At 36.5% G+C, this 21,819-nt stretch overlaps 2 protein-coding genes across 2 annotated transcripts; one reads left to right on the forward strand and one right to left on the reverse strand.

Moving 5' to 3' along the window:
• Positions 1-7,405: 7,405 nt before the first annotated feature.
• Positions 7,406-8,563, forward strand: LOC145208182 (protein FAM200C-like). The gene has a single exon (XM_080078890.1). It carries the CDS (start codon positions 7,406-7,408, stop codon positions 8,561-8,563), a length of 1,158 nt encoding a protein of 385 aa, XP_079935016.1.
• Positions 8,564-19,209: 10,646 nt separating this feature from the next.
• On the reverse strand, positions 19,210-21,326 carry LOC145208183 (uncharacterized). Its single transcript, XM_080078891.1, has 7 exons — positions 21,222-21,326; positions 21,006-21,092; positions 20,495-20,665; positions 19,718-19,807; positions 19,595-19,657; positions 19,326-19,397; positions 19,210-19,265 (listed from the first exon to the last, which is right to left on the reverse strand). The coding sequence occupies exons 1-7, from the start codon at positions 21,304-21,306 to the stop codon at positions 19,249-19,251; spliced, it is 585 nt and encodes a 194-aa protein (XP_079935017.1). The 5' UTR covers positions 21,307-21,326; the 3' UTR covers positions 19,210-19,248.
• Positions 21,327-21,819: the final 493 nt, after the last annotated feature.

Genomic DNA, 21,819 nt, shown 5'->3' on the forward strand with positions numbered 1-21,819 from the left:
CGTTACAAGTTAAATCGTTGCTGCTTTTACTGTCATAATAAACATTAGTGATGTTACATGATCGCTTTTTATATTTTCCCCTTGTCAGACATCTTTGAACGCCAAGTTATTTAAAGTCGCTTCAAATACAATTGTACATGGTGTTTACTGATAACAGCAAATTATGCCATAGTTAAAGGTCCATGTAGGTTTAAGGTAGGAGTGGGCAACCTGCGGCCCGCGGGCCGCATGCGGCCCTTCATTAAAGCTTGTGTGGCCCGCAGAGACGCTTGGATTTCAAAAGTACTGGCAAACGAGTCCAATTATTACCTATTTTTGAGCTGATTAATGCGCCTGGTGCTAGTTTTCTGCGATCTGGCAAAATGTGGCTAGAATCAAATACGAATTATACTTGTAGTTGAGCATATCTGGTAAGAAACAAAGCAAAATCACTTTTTGTTATGCACATGTGCGGCCCGCGATCCAATTTTGGCATTCATAATTGGCCCTAAAGCAACATGATTGCCCAACTCTGGTTTAGGGTTTGTAATTTTAAAAAGGCAAGCGTTGATGTTTTCCTGGTCTGAAATACATACGAAACGTTGTATTTGGACAAAACATATTGCGTTTATTTTTTGCTTGCCAGAATTGCGCAGTACAACGGAAAATTAACACTAACAATATATTTGTGACTTGTTGACCCCGTTCTAAAATTCCGAAACAAAGTGAAAGTAATTTTTGCATCCATAAACTGAAGCCTGATTGGGGTTCCAGTCACGCGATTTTACTCAACTGCAAACATCTGCAGTTTATTAATAGCTGAAAAAGCTCGTAACGCGTACACCGGCACCAAGTCATGTTTACAACTCGTAAATTGTGTCGCTGCCCTTTGTTTTAGTGCTAGGCTGGAACGAGCTCCCCAGCAGTTTTATCGTTGTGATTAACGGGGTTGTGTTGACCGATCCCATGGCTCAGACAACGTGTTCGCACAAGCTTGTCACAATAAAGACAACCTTTGTTTTTCTGCTGTGACGACGATGTTTGCCCAGGTCTCTAGTCGAATTACGTCCAGAACCATCCCAGTTTACGGCTAGAATTGGTTTGCGTGCTAAGTATTACATTGAATGAAACAGTTCCAAACAAATATTAATATAACCCATTTTTTTATTCTTGCGCTACACATCTACACATCATACTACTAAAGTAGTGTATCACTAAAGTAATATAAAATTGGATGTAAGCCACGACATTTAAAGGCAACTGCTCAGATTCAAAGAAAACTATTCGTATAGTCAGGGTACTAAATTAGGCCAACCTTTTACGCATGTATCAAACAGTAGGTGGAAATTGGATCAATCTATCGAATAGTTTGAAAAAAACAACTCAAAAAACAAGCATGATTCTCGCGCAACACAAATAATGGTATCAAACGCTTGTAAAACGTTAACATATAAGATAATGAATCATTAGAAATTGGTCGAAGTCACATTTCCTAAATCATACGACCTGGTAACAATGTTCGAGCGCAAATGTTTTTGTCTGCTCATTGTACCGACAAGTGGCAGAAATAGCAAGTAACTCATGTACGACACCTTGTGATAACAAATATTTTGTCCCATCCTGCAGACGACGCTTTTTGTCAAACGAATTATCAGATTTGACATGAAAATCTATGATATTATGGTTCAAAGTGTTCAAGAAAAAGTATTGTCGTTTGGGAAAAGTGTTTGCGAATAGTTTAAAACTGTCAGAAGAACAAACCACCGCGGCTGCTTCTACAGCATAATGCAAACTAGGAAAGGAAAGCCAGGAACTCCAACCTACATAACAGTCACCAGTTGTAAGAGTATATATAAACTGGTTCACTGGTCAGGGAATTGGTGGTGGGTCTTACTGCAGGATTAGTAGAAAGCCTCAATTCATTTGTGGGTTGTTTCACAGTTGATTCCAGTGGAGTTTCAGACGTGATTTCTAAAGTAAATCTTAATGAAAACACCTTTTCATTAAATGAATATAACAGATTGAAACTACTATATCACATTCTTTAATAATACTGCAAAATTTACATTTATATGACAAGCGCAAAAAGGATTTAGCAGACAACCATTAGCTTCTTTTCGGTACACCTAAAAAACGGCACTGCTGCCGTTCTCACATCACCGCGAAGAGTCAGAGGTTTAAAGTCTTGGCCCGCCTCCAGTGATGTAGAAATAACTTTTTTCACAAACGGTAAAGAAATAGTAAATTTGCAATAACCTGAAGGGAAAAATAATAAAGCATATGTTTTAAAATTTGTTGCTAGTTGTATATGATTTACATTGATTAAAGTTAGAGTTAAATCGAATTCTACGCTTCCCACATATTTTTCGGTGTTTCTCTGAATAACGAACTATCTTGCAATCACGGACGTGCTTAAGTACATTGGCTATTTTATAATAAGACAATAGTTATATGCTGTTCTATAAGGTACGTGTATTATTGGATGTGTCTAACTTTTTATACTTGTTTGTCACATATTTTTCGAAATGTGATAAGTGTGGAAACAACATATCTTTTAGGTTTGCAAATGTGTTCGTAAAAGTTTGTCACAAATCACAAAGTATTCTCATGAAATCAAGATTTAATTTTCTTTAAAAGATAGTACATAAATATACGCAAAGTGGTTTCAGTATCTTAATTAACCTGCAAAATTATGGGATAATCGTTTTCAAATGCAGAAGCTCAAAAATATTAATGCTAAACTATTGCACCACCTCTGCAGCGCATTATGTGTCGTGTAGTCACATTTCTCACGTGATTAACCTGACTTGTGTTGATCGCCCACTTTGATCCGAGGGCATCACGTTTTTTCGTGATAGTTTAATTTATTCAGTGATAGAACATAGTCTGTGGAGGATAGGTCGACGCAAAACAGTAAGACGTAATTTACCCTTTCCGATTTTTCGATTTTTGGATTTAAAAACATTGAAGAAAAATTCGGTTTAGGTGGGTTTTCGCCCGTATATTCCAGCTTTAAACCAGTTTGCACCGGTTTTTGCCTCCCATCGAACATCCAAACTGATTTCAATCGGAATCGAAAATCGAAAATTTTGACCCATTTTTTTTAAAAAAACTAAAGCTATGGCCTTTCCGTTTTTTCGAGTTTTGAGGCTCAAAAAACGAAGAAAAATCCGGTTTTTGGTGGGTTTTCACCGGAATATTCCAGTTTCAAACTGGTCCTGACCGGTTTTAGCCTCCTACCGAACCTCCAAACCGGTTTAAACCGGAATCGAAAACCAAACATTTTGACCCGATTTTCGAAAAAACCCTAAAGGTATATAATTTTTATTCCCGAAATCAAGGGGAAGTCCCGAGAATACATTGAATCTTTTGTGCGAAAAGGCAAAGTCAACTTTTGCAATTGCGGCGCGACGACGTAAGCGGGAGTGACGTCACTATGGCGTCATTACGTGACGTCATCAGTTTTTTGAGCACAGGGTCAAGAGGGAATTAATGTGGTTGTGGAAAGTACGACTTGAAGACGTGGCTACTATACATTAGCAGACAACCTGAAAAAAAAAGGAATATTGGTATGCAACATTATAATGCAGCTATTTCTCTTACAAGCGTTTCGCTTTTGTTTGTAATTTTTCGGGTATTTTGGTTAAAAAATATTACAGGGGGTTGTTTTTCTGCAAAGAACGATGTTGGATGAATCTAGTTTTTAGCTAATTGTAGTCAAATCATGTAGGTAATCCACATTTGCATATTGTTGGATGCCCAGTACCAAGTAATTAACAAAATGGTAATTTTTGGGTCGAAATTTAAACATGTTTTGGCCACTTTTCTGATTTTTTCTTTATTCATCTGGTAATTTGTTACTGCCCTAATTTGCCGCTTCGATCATGCATTTCTTTTCTCTCCCATGGCTTTGCTACTATCAGGTTAAACATACACCAATTTGCTTGGCTGTTGAACCCTAATTTAGCACAGCCACCATGTTTAACAATAAAACTGAAAGTATTCGGTCATATGCATTGCAACTAATGGCTGTATGGATCTTTTAATTTAAAATACAAAACTAAACTCACTCCAGTTTTGTCGCATGTGACGTTTTAATGTCTAGTATGACGTCACACATAGTTTCTGTCAATAATCGATATTTATTTTTGGTAGTTTAGTGCAGGGGTTGGCAACCTTTCTTGGACTGCGGACCGTTTTTGAAACTAACATTTTATCGCAGAAAGGTTTTCAAAACTACAAATAAAATATTCAGCAATGAAAACGCCTAAATTTTTTATCATCCCAGGGATACACGGGGAAAATGATTTTTTTTTCACGGGGTTCGAACCCAGGACACTCCTGGGGACGAATCCCGATCAAGGTTTTTTATGTCTGAATATGGGTCAGGCGCGCCAGGCCATTCGGCCAAGTTCCTGCCCCGGGGAAAATGATTTAAAGCAGCGCTTCCCAACCGGTGGGCCGCGGCCCACTGGTGGTCCGCGACGTTCTTCCAGGTGGGCCGCGAAGTTTTTCAAACTACTATCATATATAGAGGTTAACAAAAGTTACACAGTTTGTGTGAACGCACTTTCAAATTTAACCATTTTTCTCAAAAATATGATACTACTCAATATGAAAGGCGCATGGCGCATAAGATTTCACGTTAAACAAAGCTTTATTACACAAGCAAACTGCGATTGTCGCGTCACAACAGTACCTGTACTAGTTGTAAAATCTTGATGCTGGAACTCTCCTTGTTAACTTTAATTGGTTTTTGCGTAGCTACAAAATGGATAGTTTTTTTTTTCATTGTGGTTTTCTCACAATATTATACGGTGGTCCGCCAAAAAAAACAAAATATTTAAGTAGGCCGCGAGCTGGAAAAGGTTGGGAAGCACTGATTTAAAGCATTTGACCTGAAAACTATCTGGCCTGGTAACGAATTCCTCGCGGACCGGCACCGGGCCACGGACCGGCGGTAGCCGACCACTGGTTTAGTGGGGTTGTAGGGTTTTGAAATGGTGTTTTTTGACATTGCGTTTTTTGCAAAGAATTTGTTCGTTGTATTTACTAAGGACGTACATTGTATTGAAGCACTTAAAACTATAGCTTTTTTAAAAAAAATGTTTAAACAATTACTGTACAGTTGTGCCGTAAAAGTGTGTTTTTTTTGTCCAGCATTTATTAAGGAAACTAAAAACAAACCAGTATATTATTAATATTTAAATATTACCACACCAGAATTTCTGCATCGTGTCGTACATATTCAAATACTAGCAAATTAGAAACTTTAAAACTTACCCAACATTTTGAATACGATTTTTCTTGCGTTCTATTGATTTTACATTTTGTGTTTTTTTTCACCTTACGAGCATAGCTATGCTAAACAATGCTTCCAAAAAACTTCTTAAAGGGGTTTTTCATTAAACCCAATTAATAGCACTACACTTCTGTCCACTGCTTCAAAACTCATTTTTATTCCCATTAGCAATAAAAGAGTCTGATGTTAAAAAACTAAAGGCTTCGGGTTTTATAATACCTATGCAAATTAAACAGAATGTGCGTTTAGCCGGAATCTTCTATTGAACCAAATTTGTCCACAACTTTCAACCAATTATCTGTTTTGACATTTTATTTGTCATTTTGATTTTGGTGCTATTTGTTTAAAGGCGCTTTTTCTATTTTGTTGCATTTGCATTTTAAATGATTAGGTTTAATTTTTGTCAAACGTTTTGAAGTTAATCTATGAATGGAAACGAATTTAGCATACTATGTACATCATAGGTCCTCGACTATTTGCTCTGTTTACCCCCTTTGAAATGGTCAAATTTTCAAGTGTTTAACACCACGATTTCGTATCTTAAAAATTTTGCTTTCGTTTTACTCCTAAAGTTTACCCCTAGGGGAAATTTACCCCATTTGGAAATCTCTACTTGAAAAATTTCTATTTCATCACAAAGTATTGTTAGCTTATTGTGAAATCTATATAAAGACTGAAAACTCGTTGTCATGCTGCTGATTTTTTCGTTTTCGATTGTTTTTTTTTTTCATTCAATGCAGTTGCGTATTTTTTTGCTTCCTTGGGCTTTGTAGTTTATGGTGTCATTTTGAAATAAAACAATCTACCCGTTTTAGTGTACAGTGCAAGCCACACAGAAAAGCTTTCATCAAAGGACCATAAAAAGACTGTTTATACTATGCCTGCGTTCGTGTATTAATTAACAATAGATTTTCAGGTTTAAATTGTAACACAACAGGCCTGATTTAACACTCGGTATCATTTTTGTCGCAATTTTATCAACTTTTTGTGCTAAATCGGACTTTAAGAAACATCAATTTAAATTCTGGCTTTAGTTATCTTGAATACAACAGGCTTAATTTGAGACTTATCATTCATTTGTACAAAAAATAGGTTGGGTTCTGCCCTAGGTTTCAAGTCTGCTGAAAATGATTTCTTTCGAAGGGGACAATTTCCTAATATGGCGGCACTGTGGCGCAATTTTACTGGCCCTGAGGTTGGCAAATCGTTTGAAATTGAGAAAAAATTATGACTTATAAGGCTTTTTATCCTGTAATGCAAATTTAAGGTAATTTCAGAAATTATGAAATTACATAATGTTACCAGCTGATAACAAAACCTGCTAAAAATCAACGATTTTTTTACAGACTCTTGGGATTTTTTGCCCCATTGATTTCTGTCAATTTAAAACAAAACACCAGAAATTTGTAAAAAGACAGAGGTCGCCAACTTCTGCCACTCACTGAAAGAGCCTGTCGGACCTGTTCACATTGAAAAAAAAATAATCACTGGAAGCTACAAACACTTTTCACAATGTAATGCATATGACGCTTTGTTGCATTGCTTACTTCTATGTCTTTCTTTAACACACAACAAATTTTAACAAACAGATATTGTTGTGCGCGCCTATACACCGCAAACCATAAGAGTGACCACGTTGTGTGTCAACCTGCGCGCTCGGGTAGGCGACCTCCTGTTTGGGTAATTTTTGGTGTGTGCGACTTTCTTGAGCCTATGCTATTTGTAATTTCCCCTCATAATAATACAAACTATGTCAAGTAAAAAAAGAAAGTGGTCGGACGAATACGTACAGTATGATTTCACATGCATAACAGAACATGACGGGAGTCAGCGCCCTCAGTGTATGCTTTGTAATGCCAAGTTGAGCAATTCTAGGTTGGCCCCGGCAAAACTAAGGGAGCACTTCGCAAAGTTGCATGGAGATGGTAAATACAAGAACACAACACCTGCTGAATTCAGGATGAAGAGAGCTAGATTTGATGAAAAGGATACTCTGCCTGTTCTCGGCTTTGTACCCATCGAGAACCAGTCTTGACAGCATCATAGGAAGTTCCGTACCTTATTGCAAAGCAGGGCAAGCCACACACCATCGGCGAAACACTTGTTAGACCGGCTGCTTTGAAGATGTCGGATTTAATGCTGGGAAAAGCTGCTGAAAAAAAGTTGTCCCAAATTCCTCTTTCAGATGACACCATTAACAGCAAAATAGATGACATGAGCCGTGACATTTTAGCTCAAGTAGTTGCAGTTCTGATTTCTAGCCCAGCAAAATTCGCCCTTCAACTCGATGAGAGCACCGATGTCTCCAGTCTCAGCCAGCTTGTTGTGTTTGTGCGTTATGTGAAAGTTGATATGGTAAAGGAAGACTTTTTGTTTTGTAAACCTCTCACAACAACAACTAAGGCAGCTGACTTGAAGAAAATTGTGGATGATTTCTTCAGAAACAACGATCTTTCGTGGAATATGGTGTCTGCAGTTTGTTCAGACGGAGCTCCAGCCATGCTCGGACGAAACTCTGGTTTCGGTGCTCTGGTGAAAGCCGATGCATCACACATCATTGTTACGCACTGTGTTTTGCACAGACATGCATTGGCAGCAAAAACCTTGCCTCCCACACTAGCAGAAGTACTAAAAATTGTAGTGGAGTGTGTGAACTATGTGCGAAATAGTGCTCTGAAGCACCGTATCTTCAAAGAGTTGTGTAATGAAATGGGATCCGAATTCGAGGTACTTATGTACCATTCTAATGTTCGTTGGTTATCCCGGGGAAAGGTGCTGAATCGTGTTTTTGCCATGCGTGTGGAATTAGCTATGTTTTTGCAAGATCACCAACATCGTCATGCAGTTTACTTTACGAATTCTGAGTTCACTCTTACTTTGGCATATATGGCCGTCTTTGGTATACTCAATCACCTTAATCAGCAGATGCAGGGTGGTGGAGTCAACATAATCGAAGCTGAAGAAAACCTGAAGGTTTTTCAAAAAAAGTTACCGATATGGAAGAGACGAACAGAGAAAGATAACTTTGCAAACTTTCCCCTGCTGGATGATTGTGTAAGTAATGTCGACGACGTTTTCGGTATCGGAGACATTTCTGTGCCGGGTAACGTGAAACAAGCAATTGCTACGCACTTGGATGAGCTCGCTATGTCTTTCGACGGATACTTCCCCGCCAGAGAGTCATATCCAGCATGGGTGAGACAGCCGTTCACGTTTAATGTTGTGACAGCAGATGTTAATGATAAATGCCTGGACGAAATTATTGAACTGCAGCAGAGCTAGGTTCAACTGCAACTCTTCAAAGCAACAACACTATCAACGTTCTGTTGTCATCAATTTTAAGCTTACCCTCTCATTACTAAGAAAGCCATGGAGATACTTATACCATTTGTTACAACATATCTTTGCGAGCAATCCGTTTCGAGGATGGTAGATATAAAAACGAAGAAAAGAAACAGACTTTGTTGCGCAAATGATATGAGAGTGGCACTTTCTAAGGTTAAGCCACGGATTTCTGAAATTGTTTCAGAAAGACAACAGCAAAATTCACATTGATTTATGTTTTTGTGTGAAGTTTACATTTCTTTGAACACAATGGTTCTGTGTGCAAATGCTGCATGGTTCATTTTGTGCACTAATACAATTCATACCCGTTTTGAATTTATAATAAATATAAACGCGGATATATCCAAGTGTAACTTTTCCTTCTTATTTCATTTACCTTTATCAGTGGTTCTTAACCTGTGTTCGATCGAAACCCATGGTTTACCAAGGCCGATTCAGGCGTTTGGCGACGTCAAAGTACACAAGTACAGCAAACGTTTTCACAATACATTTTTAGATTGGGTGCAAAAAGACATAAACAAGCTTTAACTGCTGGATAGCGCAATATTTAAAAGTTCCACGAATTTGCTTCGCAACCAGGAATTTTCTTCTCTCTGTGACGTAACAAAAACATTGTACGCAACAATATGTTTTTGTTCGTTGGCAGCCAAGTCCGGCTTCTGACAATCACATAGTTTTGTACTTGTCGAATCTCGAATGCACAGTATTGTGTTTTACCCGATTTAGTGCATGTTTGTTACTTAATTTTTATTTAACTGCTGACCAACGGACCAAATCTGGCACGTAATGCCTTTTTTTCTTTCGCGCCCTATAAGTTCTGTTCTTTTAAGTCAAAATTATACCAGATTTCAAGAAAGATTTGTTGATTACGCTTATTTTGATGTAATAAATCAACCAATGACCGAAAGTAATTGCTTTATTTGGTTTAAAATTGTGATTCTGTTTTAAAAAATGTATTTTTTGTTGGTTTTGTTTTGGATAAACCCAACTTACAAAGATAAAATTCAAGTTACTTTTTGGGGTTCGACGAAAGTGAGGAGAACATCGTGGGGGTTCGCTGTGATAAAAAAGGTTAAGAACCACTGAATAAAACGAACAAATCATTTCCCCAAAATTCTTTTCCGCGCCACATTATCACGATTAATACGCATGAATAGGTTTTACATCGGCTCAACCAATCAGGGCTCAGTGACTTTTGGGCGTGTCAAAGTCAATTCTGGCAAAGTCACTTCTCTCGTGTTGTTGCTGTGCGGAGATGGGAACCACTAAGAAGCTACGAGGTAAATTGAAGTTGCTTTTACTTTACTAACTGTGCAAATACCAAATAAATGTTGTTTTTATAGTGATGTGCACGTCTAGTTTTAAGTCTAACTTTTGTAAAATCTACATCTAGTTTTAAACATAATTTGTATTCAAGCAGTTACTGGGCTATTGAAAATTACAACTTTTAAGCAGTATGTATGCGTAATTTAAGTAGTATGTATGCATAAAGCGACTGTTTAAATATAATTAAGGCTTTAAACGAATAAGATTCACTTGTGATGATTTGATATTAGTTGAATGATACATAAAGCTGGTGACAAAACCCTAAGCCTGCAGAAGTTAAAAAAAAACTATATGTTATAGCATGGCTACTCAAACTCTCTTGTTCTGCGACCCCATTTTGAAAAAAATTCTACGCGACCCCTTGATGGGTATGATGTAATATACCTTCTATATATACCATCCAATGGCGCATAAAAAGCCTAAATTAATTTCTAACTTGATACACAGATTGACAGTCTTAGTTTTTATGACGTCATAATCTATATTGTAATGCTTGTGGTATCTGCTTTTTCGCATTGTTTGCATACAATAGGCACAAAAAAGTCTGGCGCATATGACTAATAGGCTGATAATACTCTTAAGTTCTACAAACGGTGTTTAGAGCAGTTTACATACACGGAAATGATGTTTAATCAATAAATGTACGCACGCATGCCATTTATTGTGACTGACAGAATAACCCATAAAGTTTCGCGACCCCAAAATTATATTACGCGATCCCAATTGGGGTCGCGACCCACAGTTTGAGAAGCCCTGTGTTATATAATGTGCTGGGCGCGTATAATTATTAAGTTAAAACTCTAGTTATAAATAGTTCAAAATACAGTTAAAAGTCTTGCTTTAAAGCAGTTATAAACTAAAACTAAAACCTGTACAAAATGTTAACTTCATGTGCCAGTTGCAACAAACGCACTTCGGGGATTGTGACGTCACACATGGATCATGTACCTAAAACTTATAGATTAATGACTTAAATTGTTGTGTTCATATTTAGGCAAGACATTTTCAAATTCAACGTAAACCATTTTTTTCTATATTTCAGACTTCGTCCTCACTTCACTGGTTTCCGACGCACTGCTGAGCACGGGAGTTCCCCCTGACATCATCGTCAATGACGTCATGACATTTCGTCTTGTTATCCAAAGCATCGTCTCGCCATCACAGTGACCTCGTACACCCCTCAAACGATGACGTCACAACACTCATCCGGTGATATCAAAGCTGCATGTTGCCATCGCAACTTCATACGTCACACTGACGTAAACAACGTGATGCCATTCTGGGGTGAACCTGTTCCACAGTCAGCCCCCAAAAGGAGGCGCTCCACAAGTCTGGGAGGTTTCTTTGACGAAAAGATCTGGCGTTATGATGCAATTCTACAGTTGGTGGAGTTCTTGTCCAGGAACTCTTGTTGCCCCTCACACTTTTGACTGGACGATTTTGGGCAATATTGCTGTTTTACATGCAAACACACGTACGCGCGCCAACACAGCGTAACAACATTGCGATGTGTAGAAAGCACGGCGATGAATTTTATTCACAACATCGTTTTTTGTATATGGCGGCTATTGTATTAAACGTGCTTCATTTACTGTTTTTTTTTTTTTTACTTCCATGCAATCTGTTGGCAAACTATACCTAGTCCAATCATAGATTTAAAGTGCAACATAAACGTTGAGTTTATGGTAAGAACATTGATCAAATTTTTTTTGCAACGCATTATATAACTTTATAACTTGTAATGATGTTTACTGTATACTAAACACAATTTCTTTTCTGGGTTATTTATGTCATTGTGTTTTGATTAAAAATGTATATTTATGTGCTTAACCGTCATGTATGTTTTACTTCGCTGTTTTGTTTTGGTTGCATCCTTACGTTAGGATTGCTGTTCCCCGTTTATTACTGCTGTTGGAGATATGTAGTTAACTGCGACATCTGCCTTAACAATCCTCTCATTACAAAGTTGCAACATTAAAAGTAAAACCATCTGCAGTACTTTTAACATGAATGATAGTTGCATGTTCTGTGTACTTGTGTTATGTTGTTAATTATTTATCTGCCACACAGGCCTTGTGTTGTTTTCTGTTATTAAAATCGTTAACTAGCATATTAATGACAGTTTAACTAAGCCAGGGATGGCGAACCTTTTTAGTTGAATGAGTCAAACATGAGATCAAAATTCGGAAAGAAAACAAAGTCGGTCACATATTTTATTATATTTCAATGTCAATGCTGAAAAGCGTGTTGCTGCATCTTTTCTGCGAGTCTTGCAATCCTAGGTAGTAATGCACGCAGCAGTCATGTCTGAGATGAGACGATTCCTGGCAATTGATTTTATGAAATTCACGTGTGAACACAAGGATTCGCATGAATATGTGGAACCGAAGAGCGTTGACAAAGTTACAACATATTATTTCATTTTGTACGTTTAACTAAACATATATGTTGCCCCACAATGGACTCAACAATCTGTATTAAGACAAAGGGCAATCCAAAAAAGGGCTTGAAGTTAACTGCTGTGTTGCTTTTAAATCTTGGAAATGTGGTTACCATACCTATAGTAATAGGCATAAATTTTTGAAACTACAAGTGGGTCACTGGAATTCACGTATGGTCACTTCGTGATCCGCGGGTCAGTGGTTCGCAATCCCTGAACTAAGCTATTATGTTTTCCCCGTAAGTAATGTCAAGTTTAATACGTAAAACGCATGTTAATGATTACTGAAATGTAACAAAACGAAATTTTCTATTCGTGCCCTAAGATGTTATCTTACTCCAATCAATCGCCATTTGTTGTGCTTTGCTTCTTGAAAGTTTGCCAACCTATTGTCACCACACAGCGCACACTGTACAGTAATAAATCGCAATTTGTTTCTTAGCTGAGATGCTATTCCAGGGTATGTGTGCAAAGCAAGTATGTTCGAATTCTATGCGCGCTTTCCTCCGAAGTACATGTTTATGTCTACTTTGTAACGTATCACTCAACAACCTTTGTTCAATATTCTTTTGTACTGTTGTTGTTGCGAAAAAGGAATACATGGATGAGAATTTTGGTGGTTTGAATATTTTGCATAGATGATTGGTAAGCTTACATTATTATGTTTAGTTTCGGGGAATTAAGTGTGGTGGGATTTTTCAACATCGTGTAATCAAAAAAATAAATAGAACTCGCATGCAAAGTCTAAATTCTAACGAATGTCCCTGTCCCCTTTTCCACAATTTTAACTTCGTTAGATATCCCATTTCATCCTTGATAACAACCTACTTGGAACAAAACTTTTATCTGCGAAAATGTTTAAGTAAAATCGTTTGCATTACTTTGAGGCAGAAAACACAAATCTCTCCCCGACCGCATTTTAAGCTTTAGGTGGATTGAACTTTATTTAAAAAAGGCAACAGCAAAGAACTCAGCAAAGGCGAGACATTATTATGCATCGAAACAATTACACAGAAAAACCAGCTACAATATCTGCGTTACAACAGAATAAGGTTAACCCAAAATTTCCTTCCAGCCTGTTGATCCCAACAAACTGGAGAACCGTTGGATGGTTATACAAGCCGATACAACCAATCACTTGTCTCCAGCTGTACTGATGAGACGTTGGTTGAAACATAGTGCATTTTCTGCAATGGCTCGATTCTGTCATATTCTTAATTGTTTTGTGAAATCGCATTTTAAAGAATTAGTCCAGTTTGATTAACTGTTGGTATGTATCAGGTGAGGAGATTTCAAATGATACAGATAAATAAATGAATTTAACATGGTGGGGACATCATCTTAAACAAAATGGTTTCTGGAGTATCAAAAACAAGTTTACTCGCATTTGCGACATATTTTTTAAAAACTATTTAATCGGGTTCTACATTTTGGCTGAATATTCGGATTGGGTCCTTACCGTTAAGGCGTTTAAGATATGCTTTGGAAAAAGTACCAGACGTTGGCACACGAGTTAATTTTAAAACCAAATTTGGCACGGCGATGTGTTCGAGTTGGACACCCCTGGGATATAGCCTTTCCGTTTTTTTCGAATTTGAGGCAAAAAAAATCGAAGAAAAATCCTGCTTTTTTGGTGAGTTTTCGCCGGAATATTCCAGTTTCAAACTTTTTCTTTGATAATTTTTCTTAAAAAATCTTTGATCGTCTTTATGTCCCACGCTGTGTCTAGTTTGCTGTAGAGTAGCTCGTATTTTTATAGGAATGCCTAGGGATTGAATCTGTGTAAAGCGTTTTGTTAACTTACTGAGAGTTGTATATGATTGTGTCGCGATCATTTGGCTGGGAATAGTTTAGATCTGATCCCTGTATCGAACTGTTGTTACTGATGAAACTGTGTTGAGTTTAAATACTCAATTATATTTTGGTAATCTGCTAAAATAGTTTACTGCTTACCAACAACATCTTTTCTAAAATGTTACGACTTTGCTTTACGTCTCGCAGGTCTTTAATCCAAAACAAATAGTCGTAAAAATCTTATTCTAAGGAACGTCGAAACGATTTTGCTGCCACAATACCAGGTTGTTTTTTGTGGCACTGATACAAGATTTATTTTTACTGACGAAATTAGTGTGTTGTTCGGCGAGATCTTCTAAGATTGTAAAAGTTGACTTGAGTTTGTTTTCATCAGTGAAAAAAAAACGTAGGCACACAGTTAAACCAATCAATCACCAAGTTGTAAAAGTCAGCGCAACGTTAAACCGTTACGGAGCATAGAACAGTGGGTTATGGGGCGCAATACAATATAGTACAACGTGCTTCTGCTACACCGTATTATAAACAATAAAAGTAAGTTTGGTACATTGTGAGTAGAAACATGGCTGGGGGAAATGTTACGAGGGCCAGTCTACCGCAGTGCTAGAAAGGGTGGCGCTGTCTAAAGCTTTACGTTTTTGAAAGTAAAAATTCAATTTTGAAAGTAAAAATTCAAAAGTTTGGACGGACACATATTTGACATGTGTATACAAAATTGTCCATACAAAACATGTGACTTTAAGTAGACGTGTAATAACTAATAACTCTTGTTTAACTTAGCATATGTCGATTCAATATTTATGTTAGTAGCTATAATCAGCACTAATACAAAGTTTCACTGTAAACAAGTAAACAATAGTCCATACAAAAAGAAGATAGGGTCGGGATGACAAAATCCACGACACTTAGTAATTTGTCAAATCGCGCCTGTAGAAACCTTTAAAATTACAAGGTTTGTCTATTTTCAGAAATTTCTATTTGACTGCTTGCAATTCTGCTTGCAAAAAACATCCCATATTTTTTAATTAACTACTGGCAACAAACATGAGATAGGCTATGAACTTAATTATTTTGATTGCTTTTTCGTAAATCAGTTCAATCAGTTAAACAGTTCTTGTTGGTGCGGGTATTTTTTTAACTTCTTCACCAAATTGTATTTTTATTCATTCACATTGTGAATGGGCAAAATCACTATCCACCAAACATCAGCAAACCGATTTTTAGGTTTAAAATCAGGTTCTGAAACTTGTAAACGTTTGCTTAGTTTCGAATAGACTATTTATAAGTTATTATTAGTTTTTGATAGTGAAAGAGTAAATAAATAAGAAAAAGCAAACAAACGGTTTGCAAAAAAACTTGCTAAATGTGCCGTAAATGAGATTAAAACGAGACAACAAGTTGGTCGTCTACACCTCAAACCAGGCACAAGTGGCCACAATTGGCCACAAGGTGTCGCAACCAGATCACATGTAAAGTGATTCTCCTAGCGCTGCCGTTTAATTATTGGAACCAAATACTTTTTGACTACATTTATATGACAAACTTTTTTGCTTCAATTTACAACCTACAACTCGAAGTATATATTTCTCAACTTACATTTTACCGCATTTAAAAAAAACGGCAAAATCTACATTACACATTATAGTTGCCACTTGGTGTACTAATGAGCAAATCTTTTGTCTTACAGACTGCTGCTGATTGTTTGAGCCTGCTGGTTATCCTGCCTTGCAACTGTACATGTTTTTTCAGCAGATCACTTTTGGCATCGGCCTTTTATGGATTAATCGATATAACAGGGAATCGTGGCAATGAAAAATGGCATAAATATACCATAATCAACATAATACCGTAAACAATAAATCACCATCATGTTTAGAGTAAAATTTATAAAAATGATAGGCCCTGATTAGAAAAGGCCCTGATCGCCAAGCTTTAAAATCAGGTAAAAATAGGGACCATTAAACCTTTTTCTGATTGTTATTTATTTGGAATAGATTAGACATAAACGAACAATTTACCAAAACGGCGCAAAGCTTACATTTTCGTCTCTTAACTTTCATTTCAGTTGAATTCTGAAATCGCATTGGCATTTGGTAGTTACAAGGCAACAGAAACTGGTATCAGCATAAAATTGTTGCGGGACTTTGAACAAACAATTAAAATGAAAGTCTTTGTGTTGAATTATATATTTCCAACATTCAGACTGACTTGTGTAACAACCAACCCGTCTTTGCGTGTGAACGCAGCAACATCATAAGAGCATAGCAAACAACGTCTCATAAAACTTATTATTAACCAGCATATGTTGACGTCAGTGTATGTTTGCCTGGTCTGTACATGTCGCAATATTGTTTGCACAACGCTGAAATACGGGCGCCCCCTGGTACAAAATGAGAAGTCTGTTTGGATGAGAAACACTTTTGTTTTAACCATGAAATCATAAATTGTTTTCTGCGATTTCAACTCATTTAAATTTGTCTTCATTAATTGATTATTTTAGCTCGACCGTTTTAAGAGTGTTTAGAGTCTCACAACTGGTTGTTAATTTATTGGTTTGCAGCCGGTTTTATGATTTTTACGCTCAACCTTTAAACTTATAAAACTACCGTAGTCAAACAAAATTGTTTTTTTTTACCCATCATAATGTTTTGTTTGGATGAGACACTTTTGTTTTAACTACAAAATCATAATTTTTTTCTGCGATTTAAACTAATTTTAAATTTGCCTCCGTTAAGTCGTTATTCTAGCTTGACCCTTTCAAAAGTGTGGTTGTTATTTTATTAGTTTTACAGCCGGTATAATACGTTTTACGATCAACTATAAAATTCGGAAACTACTGTATTTAAACAAAACTGTTTCTTATACTCGTATTAACGTTTTCATTTTTTAAGTGGGTCAAGCCTGGTGTGACGGAAAATTTTTATTTGGGTACATATATTTTGTTATGAATGCATCTGCTGAAATGTTATTTTGCTCCTCATTAGTGCCCGTAAGTCGTTTGACTATTTTTGGTGAGATAAGTTTTTAACAATAGCACAAATTTGTGAACAATATGTCGCAAAGTTATTTCAATCGGCCCCAAGTCAATTAGGTGAATGCAATGGGCAAAATTGCAAGTATTACTGTTTTGGACTGCTACATATTCCAAAATATTACTGTATATTTAGTCGATATTCCGGGATTTCAATTGGACGTTTATATCGGTCGCCTGTTATTCAATACATTGCCGTTTTGTTTGTCGCAAACAGAAACTTATGTCAACGTTTAAACATATATATCACGAGACTTTAGACAAACAATAAAACGAAAGTCTTTCTGTCGAACTGTATTTCTTATGTCCAGACTGGCTTATGTAAATGGCAACCCGACCGTTTCTGCAAACGTAGCAACATCGATCGAGCAAACACGGGCTTTTTAAACTTATTAATAAATAGCTGATGATTTCGTCGTCGCGGTTTCCCCGTGTGCTATTTATGTCGCAGTGTTGTTTGTTCAAATCTGATAACATGACAGGCGCTGGTAACGGTAGAACATGTTGTTTATTTTGCAACTACTTTCATTTTAACGATCACCGTTATTTAGTCCTGCAAAACTTCTGTCGTTTCAAACTTTTTATGTGAATTAATACAAACTTTTTTTTTGCCTTGTTGCAAGTTTTATACAAAAAAATAAATTAGGTGTTTCACATGGAGATTTTAATTTTAAAATATATTCCACAATTTGAAATATCCAAGCGACTTTTTTAACTTTGCAATACGTGTGTCAAACTCAGGGGTGGGCAACCTTTGTAACTGTGGGGCCAATTACGAATGTCAAAATTAGATCGCGGGCTGCACCTGTGTATAACACAAAGTGATTTTGCTTTTTTGCTTACCAAATATGCCTAACTACAAGTATAATTCGTATTTGATTCTAGCCACATTTTACTATAGTTGCATAAAACCAGCCTCAGGCGCATTAATCAGCTCAAAAATATATAAAAATTGGACGTTTGCCAGTACTTTTGAAATCCAAGCGTGTCTGCGGGCCGAACAACCTTTAATGAAGGGCTGCATTTGGCCCGCTGGCCGCAGGTTGCCCACCCCTGGTCTAACTGCAACTGCAGTTCCCAGTTACAACGTTTTGGTTCAGGGTTCAACAAATTATATATTCTCCTTCCATTTCCATCACAACTTAACAGCAATATGTTTACAGTAAAGAGGTCTGATGCGTGTAAGCAACATTAACTTTATGAATGATTTAATATTTCACAAATACAGCAGATGATAACAAGATTTTACAACAGGCATTAGGGTTTACAACGGCAAACATCGTAACACCAACAATGTTTGATTAACTTTGTTATCTGTGTGACAATAAACGGTCGTTCAATATATTGGCTTTAAATAAAAAAATAAAATTAGTAGGACTTTCTATTTTAAGTGGATAAATATTGTAATTTTTTAAACACACTTTGTACATTTAAAGCATAAACAATCAACAAAATAAATTAATTGAACAATAAACACAAAATAAAAGTGCAAACGTGATCCAACTTAAAATTAAACGGTTTAAATGTAGTTCATTGATAATTGCACAGACCGTTAGTAAACCACAACGAAAATTGCGAAACCAATTTTATAATTTCACGTTACGCTCGTTGTCTGGTGAGCCTATAAACAAACATAGGATTTAATGTTTTGAAAATGTCAGGAAAGCAGCACAATCTTACAATTATCACATTTAAAATATATATTTTTTAGAAACTTTGTGATATGCACGCAAGCCAATGTGTAAGAAATTTGCAACACTTCTTTATTTTATCCAATAATAAAATACAACCATGTTTCCGTTTATTAAATCGCAACTACCGTGTCTGCGTTTTATTTAGGTTTGCTGGATTGCTAGAAGTCTAAAGGTAATCAGTCAAATGCAACAGACATTGTATATGCCAATGTGCCATGAAGAATGTCTTTAATGACCAGCGACAATGCAAGCGACCATTGCGCAGTTTAATAAGCACTTGGGTAACCTGCCCCCTTTACTTACGTTTGTAGTACGAAGTTTAGATGTTTGGTGGATCTGAACAAAAACAAGTGTTTGTTAGGAACGTTTTGACAAAAGCTTAGAATAAAAACCCACCTTTAGGCAAAATCGGTTTCTTCTTGATCGGCGGTTTAAGCGGTTTCTTCTTGGCCACCACATCAGTATCGTCTACAGTAAAGAGAAATGGTTTATTAAATAAAATTGAATAGTCTATTAGAATTAGTCTATTTTTAGTTTTTTGAAGACCGTTCCGCGATAAAATTTCACTTTCAAAAACGGTCCGCAGTGCAAAAAAGGTTGCCGACCTCTGCTTTAAAGTGTTGCGGTTTAACTGTCATTATTATTTCACGAATTTTGCGCATCACCTTTTTGCTTTGGTTTGTTTACTTGGGCATAAACTTCCCCGATCGTAGTCTGCTTCTCGGTCTCTGCGAAACAAGATGCATTTTAAAATGAGATTATATCTCAGTACGTAGTTACTTACTTACCTTGCAAAATATTTTTCGTAATACCGTGTAACGGAATTCCAGGCATTTGGTGTGAGCCGTACAAAGGATTCAGCTTTTCCTCTTTTTCGCCTGAAATGATACATGCTTTATGCTAAAACGGTGGTTTATGCATCTTTTAGAACAAAAGAGATTGGTACAAACAAGTACAGTATTCAAACAATTTATATTTAAATAAACTATTTTTTTTAGATAAACGAAGTTACTTTTGGGTCTATTTTGAATTTTTTATCTCAAATACTTGTTACAATTTTCTTTTTGCGTAATTTCAATCATCTTAGAAAAACAACGCATGCGGCAATTGTTTGCATTGACTAAAGGATTTATGAGAAGTTAAACTTTTTAAAGCTGCTGTAAAGTTTGCTATCTGCTAATACTGCATGTAAACTTAAGCGACTTTAACATTTATGATTCCAGCCGATTTTATGCTGTTGAAATAGGGAACACACATTTTAACAAATCGAAGCAAACACCTAATATGTGCCGTGAGGCATTTGAATGAAATTTTCTGCTGCAGCCTTACCACACCTCCAAATTAATAGTTAGATATAATATTTTCTTTGTGTATGTTCCTAAACGTTTGATTCAAGTAAAGATTGCAAAACTCAATCTACATCAAGGCATGTGTACTTTGAGGTTTTTGGTAAATAATAAAACGAAACTCTTTTTGTATAACTGTGTTTTTTAAACTCTACACTGAGTTGCGTCATCATCAAGTTTATACATTAAAGAAAAAATGTTTGTTTCACAGCAGCTTACCATCTGCACTTTCCTGTTTATTTCTATTCGGTGTTGTTGTTTGGTAAGATGTTTCATACAATGGATTTGTTTTTTCTTCTTTTTCGCTTTTTATCGACTTGTTACGATGCATATCTGTTTCCAAAACGGGATGGGTGCCGTACAGGGGATTGCGCTTTTCTTCCTTTTCACCTTAAAAAGCGAATGAAGTGACCGAGAGTCAATTTGTTTAAATGCAGATAGCAAAAAATGGAAAAAAAGTCAAAATTGTTTAAATGCAGATAGCAAAATACACCTTTTTGGGCCTTCTTTGTTTTATCGACCACAGCATAGGTTTCGTCTTTTACCAAATGATCACTTGATACATACAGAGGGTTTTTACGCTCTTCTTTGACTAAGTAAACAGTTTTTCAAAGAGTTTAGTAGCCCAAATACAATTAAACGAGCATTTCCAAGTAACAGTTTATTGTTCGCTTGTTTATTTTAGCATTTAGCTTCGCTCCCGGGCTACATTTCAAAACTAATGATTTACTTTTTGGAGCCTTCTTCTTTTTGTCGACCACAGCGTATGCTTCTTCGTTCTTCGAAACAGACATTGGTGCGTGAGTGCCGTTTTTTACTAAAAGTTTATAAAGATTCTATAACTGACCCAGCGTTTACAAGGGAACCATACTACTATCAACAAATTTTTTGGTTTTGATACTATAGGGTGTTTTGCCACGTCGTATAAACCCTAATCCTAAATTACCTTCAACTTGGTGATCGACAGTCGCGTAAGCATCCGGTATATCGTCTGGAGCACTTGAATCCGCATACAAGGGGTTGTCTCGCATTTCCCGTTCACTAGAGCCTGTTAATGGTTGTTAAACGTTTTTGTTTAAAATCACACAATTTCTTTAAAATTACAAAGTATATCATCAAAACTAGCACGGCCAAAAATATTTTCCCACTTGTATTGTTGCTCGCAGATCTTGCGTTATCTCTTTTACATGCATATAACAGTAAGTTAAGTCGACATTGTAACTGATTTCACTATACGCCCTACTTGTTCCTTCTTTTCGCACTTTTCTTCTCATAACAAACACAACCAGGAGAATTGCAATCACAATAAGCACAGCTGCCACTACACTTCCCACAATCACAGCAGTTTGATTACTTTGTCCATCGCCAAGCTCTAATAATAAAGAGCCAAGTTGCAAGTAGCATTTTAGGTTTGTAAATAAACTTACGTGCAATAGTAAAGGTAATGACTAATGGATCAGGAAACTGCGATGTTGTTGAATATATTTGAAGTTTGTAAACAGCGCTTTGATTGGTTGCCTGGAATGGTGGCAAAGGCTTAAAAC

The sequence above is a fragment of the Phallusia mammillata genome, unplaced genomic scaffold (genome assembly GCF_965637545.1).
Source record: "Phallusia mammillata unplaced genomic scaffold, kaPhaMamm4.hap1.1 HAP1_SCAFFOLD_219, whole genome shotgun sequence".
NCBI classification, from domain to species: domain Eukaryota; kingdom Metazoa; phylum Chordata; class Ascidiacea; order Phlebobranchia; family Ascidiidae; genus Phallusia; species Phallusia mammillata.